Source organism: Solanum dulcamara, chromosome 4 (assembly GCF_947179165.1).
Source record: "Solanum dulcamara chromosome 4, daSolDulc1.2, whole genome shotgun sequence".
NCBI lineage: Eukaryota > Viridiplantae > Streptophyta > Magnoliopsida > Solanales > Solanaceae > Solanum > Solanum dulcamara.
The window spans coordinates 10,012,382-10,020,478 of record NC_077240.1 but is presented as its reverse complement, the minus strand read 5'-3'; the positions used below and the strand labels follow the sequence as shown (position 1 = coordinate 10,020,478).

At 35.2% G+C, this 8,097-nt stretch overlaps 2 protein-coding genes across 3 annotated transcripts; both read right to left on the bottom strand.

The window, feature by feature from the left end:
* Positions 1 to 586: 586 nt before the first annotated feature.
* On the bottom strand, positions 587 to 2,394 carry LOC129886109 (uncharacterized). Its single transcript, XM_055960654.1, has 5 exons — positions 1,991 to 2,394; positions 1,744 to 1,831; positions 1,554 to 1,621; positions 1,176 to 1,235; positions 587 to 1,066 (listed from the first exon to the last, which is right to left on the bottom strand). Exons 1-5 carry the CDS (start codon positions 2,096 to 2,098, stop codon positions 890 to 892), a joined length of 501 nt encoding a protein of 166 aa, XP_055816629.1. The 5' UTR covers positions 2,099 to 2,394; the 3' UTR covers positions 587 to 889.
* Positions 2,395 to 3,501: 1,107 nt separating this feature from the next.
* LOC129886108 (calmodulin-binding protein 60 B-like) lies at positions 3,502 to 7,892 on the bottom strand. Of its 2 annotated transcripts, XM_055960652.1 has the most exons (9): positions 7,414 to 7,892; positions 7,241 to 7,316; positions 6,534 to 6,683; positions 6,410 to 6,450; positions 5,790 to 6,277; positions 5,376 to 5,536; positions 5,080 to 5,277; positions 4,826 to 4,994; positions 3,502 to 4,424 (listed from the first exon to the last, which is right to left on the bottom strand). In XM_055960652.1, exons 1-9 carry the CDS (start codon positions 7,500 to 7,502, stop codon positions 3,997 to 3,999), a joined length of 1,800 nt encoding a protein of 599 aa, XP_055816627.1. In that variant the 5' UTR covers positions 7,503 to 7,892; the 3' UTR covers positions 3,502 to 3,996. The 2 variants fall into 2 exon arrangements, with proteins under 2 accessions (XP_055816627.1, XP_055816628.1); XM_055960653.1 differs by lacking the exon at positions 6,534 to 6,683 and having other exon boundaries at positions 7,414 to 7,889.
* Positions 7,893 to 8,097: the final 205 nt, after the last annotated feature.

Below are 8,097 nucleotides of genomic sequence, written 5' to 3'. Positions count from 1 at the left end.
AGGGATAAAATGATTTTTTGTCAAATAGTAATGAATCAATAGCATGTAACATAGTATATACTACTACTATTTCTAGGGCCTGTGCTAGCACTAATATGGCCATTTCTGATGTAATGATGCATCATATATATATATATGTCTTTTATTACCAAAAAGAAGGAAGTGTTAGAAAATAAATAAAAATAAAAATTAATGACATGGTACTTACATGATAGTGATGTGATAGATGAAAGTGGTGTTATACTCTTAGGATGATATTTAATTAACTTTAAATTTGTTAAAGGAATATTTAAACGCTCATGTAGTTAAAATACTAAATAAATTTTGTTGCTAAGTTTAAGAATTTTAATGTATTACTCTATTAAAATTGGAGATTTAATATGATATGACATGTCGTACATGCGTCTTATATTTTTTGATTCAAAAAATAATAGATGAATGATTTTGTTGCCTTAAAAAAGAAGACAAAAGTAACTTAAATAAAACATCCCATAAAATGGTACTGTAGTACTTCTTACCTTTAGAGCATTCAGATTTTTAACCTTCTCAATGAATGTGTAGTGCATGCGAAATATGAAAAAGTTGATTAGCCAAATCATATGTCATAAATATCAAGTTTCCTTAGATAAGTATCGATAACAACGGGAAGATATTTTGGAAGAGCCACAAAAAAGATGTACTTAAATCAAAGCAAAGAGAAGCTTTATGACGCAACTCAACAGCCCCAACACATTTGAACAACTTCTTCCTTAGAAATCAAAAGTCTAAAAAAGGTTCTGTTCTGCCTAATCTACCCCCAAATAAACAAATTTAATTCCTCTCCAGTTCCATAAAAATCAACACCAAAGAGAGGTAGGGGCATTCTCTATATTTTGCTTAAAACTAAAAACTAACAGGTGCCATTGAAATTGACATTAGCGTTGTTGCGTTTTTGTGCAGCCCTTGTGCTGCACCCCGAATCACGTGCCCTCTTCTTCGCCGTTGGATTTTCATTGCCCATCATCTTTGCTAAATCTCCACCAAACATGTCCACAAACGTCCTCTGTAAATCCTCTAGACTCTCCTCCTTGATCATTTAATTCGACAATAAAAAAATAAATAAATACTTGCATTATTTTTTAGAAAAAATCATACAGGCACAGAAAAAAAATGTAGGACTAATAAAAATCTCTTACCGCCGCCCCAACATTTTGATCCATTCTGTTCATCAAATCGTGCAGGAAATCACCCATTCCCTGCATATGTTTTTAATATATAGATGATGATAATTGAAGGGTGAAACTAGCGGAAAAATAATAGTTATATTTTTTATTATTATTTCTCTAACATAATTCGAATACCCAGTCGAATTGCAATTGACAAGACTGGGAAGATAAAATTCAAATATATAATTTCGAATTGTAATATCAAGATCACCAAAATTTTAGTAATTCTGAAATGTAAATCACGATCAGCAGCAGATGTTTCGCAGTTGTGGAACTAGTGAGAGATTGCAGCGGTAATAGCAGTAGTTACTTATATGATTACTTGGTGAAAAGGACAAAATTACGTACTTCGTCTTCCTCAAGCATATCAAGGAAACCGGCGTCGTACATTGACCTCTTGTCTTGATCGGAGAGAACTGCCAACACGAATAATAACGGAGAAGTAACCACCGTCAATTCCCTCCAAAAGGAGAACAGTTTTCAACAAGCAAAATAGCCACACACACACACGCGCCTTGTAAAAGTGAAGAATTGTAACCTGAGTAGGCCTCTTGGATTTTCTGAAATCGTAATTTCGCTTCTCCGGCCACCGACGGATTCTTCGCCCACCTATCCGGATGCCATTTCTTCACAAAATTCACGCGGATGTTACAATACTCACACATACACTTTTATACAGAGTACTACTATATATTTGTACCAAAAATTAGTACTAACTTTTTTTTTTCTCAATTTTGAGTTAGATAAAATTTAAAAATACAGGACGTGAAGAAACTACGGCGTACCAGAGCTAATTTCCGATAAGCTGAGCGAATGTCGGAGCAGGAGGCATCATTGCGTATTCCTAGAACTGAATAGTAACAAGATCCGGCTGATCCTCCTTCTCGATCCATAACCGTTTTTTGTTTTGTCTCTTATCCAGAGCCAAAATCCCAAAAAATTGATGCGAAAACAGAATTATTAATTCAATTAAACCATAGATAAATGCAGTTACGAACCAGAGAGAAAGTGGAGCATAATATTTGAGAATTTGAAGAGGAAAACAGAAGAAGATGGAGGCAAAAACGCAATGGCCAATGTGCAACGTGGAGAAGATGATTTTGTAAGGTTTGTGTTATTAAAAGGGAGGAAAGATGAAAATATCTAAGCAAGAAAAAAGATTGTGATGCCAAGAAGAAGGTTCGAGAGAGAGTGGATTTTCCAAACAGAGAAGATATTTTATTGAGGAGTGTTTTGGAATTAGGCTTCACGGTTAGTAGAATTTACGACGAATGCCATTGGATCCGATAAAGTCGTTGTCGTTCCCGGATCATGATGTAAGGTTTCGGGTTGTCTTTAAATAGAGCGGGAAAGATTATTGAACTCATTTAACAATGAGATCTTTTGTATTTTTACAATTCGATTTTTTAAAATTTTATAAGAAAAAAAATCATTTTTTTAATTAAAAAACATAAAATTTAAAAAGTAATTATAAAGGGCTATAAAGTTATTTTATTCGAAGTTTGCTTCATAACGTGACTAGTAAATTTAATTGTGCTTAATTATAAATTACATTATTTAATTAAATAAAAAAGTAACTTTAGTTTTTCTAGTAGATAATGTTTCTTTGGAGCTTCATGAGTATTAGATAGATTTTAGGAAAGTAACCACACATTACAGTGGAAACAATAGTGATGTACTCTCTCTTATTAATTATGATTTAGAAATTTAAATTTGACTAGTAATATCGTTTGTATTAATGATAAGGGTAATATTGAAAGAAAATAATAAACTTATCTTAATTTGTTAAAATGGACAAATAAAAAAAAATATATAAGGATCAAATAAAATAAAACAAGTGCATATATTACTTTATTGGTTTTTTCTTCTTCTGCTTTTAGGTGTGGGCGAAAGGAGGTATTACAATCACGCTCTCTTCTACCTATTGCACTTGAGAGTCAATCTCCCGAGAAAACCTTGCTCACCTCTATTTTCTGAGCTGGGGGTTATTTTTGTTTCCAATATCTTTAGCAAATACATAAATGTTTCTTTCTTTTGTTATAATTATTATTATGCTTAGTAATGTTAAACTCGCAGTTAAAAACTTAAATAAAATCGTTCTTTTGTTAGGCATATGGCTCCTAAACTCAAAAGGTTTATGTCCATCACTAATCTTAGATAAACACATTTTTTTAAAATATAAAATTGGGGGGGAGAAGGGGAAATCGGGGAGGGGATTACAAGATGTGGAATCGAACCCTCACAAATAAAATAAAAGTTCAGATAGCCAATCAACTGAGTTAATAAAATTCCCGACTAGCACGCAATGCACTGATATATGTTTATATACCATGAAGTGTAAAAAAAAATTACAGAAAAAATGTACAATGGGCCAGATGAGTTCCAACGATACAGCTGACAACAATTCACATAGCATCTCATTATTATAAACTACTAATCAAGCTAATAATATTACTTCCTGTACAAGCACCATTTATTGCATCTGATGCAGAAAACACAAGAAAACTACCCCAAGGACGATGGCATTTGCGGTAGCATAACATTTGATATCTTGCTATTGTTTCTGCAAGCAAATTCATCCTACATGCACCTTCATCCTGACAAAAACCTTACTATATGTACAATTTACTCACATATATATGATGGATGCTATATGTAATGGACACAAATATATATTTCAAAATACCAAAGAGTTCAAGGAATAGGCTGAGACATGGAGGTGAAGTTTGCTGGTTATATCTCGAACAAACTTCAGATATCTACTTGTAAAAGCCTTTCCATCGTCAAACAGCTATTTTCGCTTAACCAATGTTTTCCATTTTAGGACAGCACGGATTGTGCACCATATGGCTCTAGGATTTCCACGTCTAGTGATGTGAAAGCCAATATTAGGAGACACCGGCTGAACACTTGAACTAGCTAACAATCCATTCCCTTGAGGCACTGGTGTCTCAAACTGATAATTGTTGGTGGAAGGTAGATAATCGGTCATCCCTAGTGAATCCAATGAACCACTGGAACCCCAATCATAATCACCAGGGTAGATATTAGAACAGGGATCACCAACCAAGAAACTGCTTGCCAAGGTCGAATTAAATGCTTGCATTCCATGAAAGCTTTCAGGCATGGACACTGCAGTTGGACTATCCTGTTGCGCTGTGTAGACTAGTGGTGGTGAAATTGTGGTATGATCAGACTTGCTCTGTAACTCCACTTGACCTGTAGAACACATTTCCTTGGCCATAAAAGCATTTCTCAGGCAAAAAAGAGGAATAACAACAAAGTTTGGTTGAGAGAGCCCTTCCAAGAGGAACTACCGCCTGGAAGGGCAGGTAAGCAAATGTAGGTCTTTAAGTTATACTACTAGTACTATTTAGATGGTTTAGACACTGGAAGAAGTTCAATATTAGCTCCAAATAAGTGAATATTTTCAAGAGTACAACTTATTTATGTTCAATCAGATGCATCAAAATGCCTAGTTAAAAGCATACTCTTGCCATACCCCTCATCTCCACCCCCCACAACCAAAAGATTTAAAAGAAACACGAAATAAAAGAAAATGGAAAAATAAATGGCAAAAGGAGGCATATGACTGCAGAAGACGATTTGATGGTTCATACCTTGGTTATCTGAGTAGTTCATATTCTGTTGGCTTGAACTAAGAATATGAGAAAGGCCAATTTGCAGATTGGATGTAAGGACTGCTTGGCCAATCAAAGAATGGTCCTCAAAGGGAGCTAGACAATTCAAATTTTTATAAACATTACGCTTAAGGTCTTCCACCATCCGCTGGCAGTTATAAGAATACCATCAGCTTCTTAACTCTTACAGTAAGGAATCAAATGAATATCTATGTGGGATACAGAGTACAGACCTTCTGAAATACATCTAATTTGTCAATGGACTGGAAATTTTGTCCATCAAGAATTGCACCTACAAGCTCATAGATGCAGTTGAACAGAAGTACAATACTTTCTCCGGCATTGTATATGTACCACTCGCTGTTGTCTAACAGACATGTGGTCACATGTTCAGTTATTTTCTCCCATATGTTGTTCCCACAAGCCAGCATCTATAATTTAGATGACACCAAAAACAAACTTTATATAAATAAAAGGTTGACTTTCAGACCAAAGACAACATTCTAAATGTTATTAAGGATGACCTTACCTTACGTAAAAGAGATGGGTCAGTGACAAGCAGCCGTAAGAAGTCTTTCACACATGATATGCCTTCCGTACTCAACCTTTTGTGTGATGCACCATCTTTAGCAATCTTTTCCAACCGCCATATCTCATCGTCCAAAGTGGGAGGGTAATGCTTCCTATAAGCTAAACCAAAGGAATAAGAAAATACAACAATATCAGTACAAAATATTACATCAAAATAATATGCACAAAGACTGGTCATCAGTTGTACTACGAGCAACATCTCAACAAAATGGATATTCAAATCCGCTTGAGGAAAGTAGAAGTGGATAATATAGCAAGCCCAAACAAATTTCTACCCAACTGTCCTTTCTTCCGCTTTGCAGGGTTTTCATTAAAAGGTTAATGGAGATAAGGGAACGTAAAAAGAACTTACCTTCCCCACGATGATCTCTTACAGTAAAAGGCTTGCTAACTCCTTCTCTGACCCTAAATTGACCAGAACGGTTAATCAATTTCAGTCCCAACCTAAAGGTCCTGCTCTTTATCCAGCTTGAATTGTCAGTGAAGCTGATATCACCCAGATATCCCACACCATCCCTCAGCTGAATGACTAAATCTCCAGTCAATAATGGACGTTTTCCGTCTCTTTCACGAATAACCTTTTTGCTGAACTCTTCCTCACTCCAGTCTTCTAGATCGTTGGGATTAAATTCCCCATTAAGCACAACCACACCAACTTTTGCCGAAGATAAGGGTCCAGATGTTATTCTCTTGTTGGAACTGGCATCATGCAAGAGAACCTTAATGGGCCTATTGCCCATGGATACTTTACTGCCCGTGAAAAGGGAAGAAGGAAATATATCGTCAAAAAGTAACTGAATAGCCCTTGATTGAGAAGTCTCATTATCATTTAGTGAGTATCTGCAACAACCAGAAGAAATCTTTGTAAATCAGTTTATACCAATATCAACCAACATATTCATGCCGATACTTCGAGAATGGTAAGTTTCTAGTTAAGAAAACAACATAATTCCTCATTGTGCAAGAACTGACCTCAGGGTAGATTGAAGCGTTCTCTCAATCTCTTCACGCACCTATCACCATTTAAGAAAGCCAAGGATGATAAGCATGGAAACTTTAACACAAGACAAATCAAAGTAAAAATAAATAAAACAGCCTTCTCTCTGTTGACAATAACTAATTTTAGCTTCCGTATAGCAATAATTTCAAGATTACTCCAATTGGGAAATGAACAGAAATATTTCAAGCTTTTGTCCTGTGAATGACAGGCACTCTGTATACCTGCAGAATTACACATGGCCTGGTACTGTCCAATAGTAATTGAACAAGCACTAAATCATATATCACTAATAACACAATTCGATAACAATCCTCCAATCAAGATCAATCAGATAAAAGGAAAGATCAACAAGACGGAGAAGTAAATGATGAAGACAGGAATCTTCCGAGATAAATACTACAGATATTCAACAGAAGGTTAAAAGGATTAAGAAAAGGTAAAGAACACTTCGGATAGCAAGCAAACTGAGAAAACCTTGTAATTTATTGATATGTGGACAAAACTTACGGAAATGTAAATGCACTTGATGAACAAATGTGAAGATATCTTGTCAAGAAAGTCCAGGATTTAACCTGATATTCACTAAAGTTTCCATCAAATTTGAAGAGTTCTTGTCAAACAAGTCGAGGCTTTAACCTGATTTCACTAACCAAATAAAACTTTCCAAACAAAAATGGGCTCAGGGGGTTTCAAAACTTAACAAATGTCATTCCTTTGCACAATCTTGAAGACTAAATTGTATTTCTCCCACAAATAGAAAGACATAATACTGTATTTTTCTTGCTTAGCGCGTAGAATCTTACCCAGCTTCGGATTGAAGGCTCCAACCTTAGTGCAAGTTCTTGTGGAGAAGAGTAACTCCTTAACCCTGTAAAAAGCCTGTGAATTTTTATTTTTTAAAAAAAAACTCCAATCAGAACAATGCAACCCAAATCTCAAAAAAACAGGTGAAAGACAGAAACTTTAAGCAGCATACGCATTAGAAGGATGTTGGCGCTTAGATTCCCGGGGTGGAAACTCGGAGCTTTCATCACTATCCTGATTGATATTCCGTTTCTGTACCATCAAAGTCCAATTTGGGAGTTATACCAATATGATAGAAGGTAACGTTCAACTGCCAACTATTATAGGCTTATATAGAAAATAGTGACCTCCACATAGCAGGAAACAGGGTAGGAAGCTTCAGTTATATCCAATTAATTTATATTGTCAAACACAAATGGTGTGTAGTTCGTTGAGGCATTTACACAAACACACTGTGGGTGCTTTGTGGTGGTGTTTATTATTCAAAATTCAAACTGAGAGACTTATTACTTCTTTAAGTCAATGTCGTCTTCTGCATTACACGAAGACAACGTTGAATAAAATATTGTTGCTTTTTCTCATTAATCAAAGGTGCAACTTGGAACATAGATTAAATCAATGGGGTTTTCAAGATTTAAAGAAGAAAAATCCAAGAAAATAACCGGAATTAGTAGGCAACAATGAATTACCTACCGCGTAAACTCAGAAAAATACAAGGAAAGTTCAGTTACAAGAAAATAAAGAATCTAATCAACCCAAGCTTTGAGGAACTGCGGCTACACACATAATCAATGCACGCGTATTTGCAACTCCGTCACATATTAGCTGTGCTTACTTAAGATACATAAATAAAATG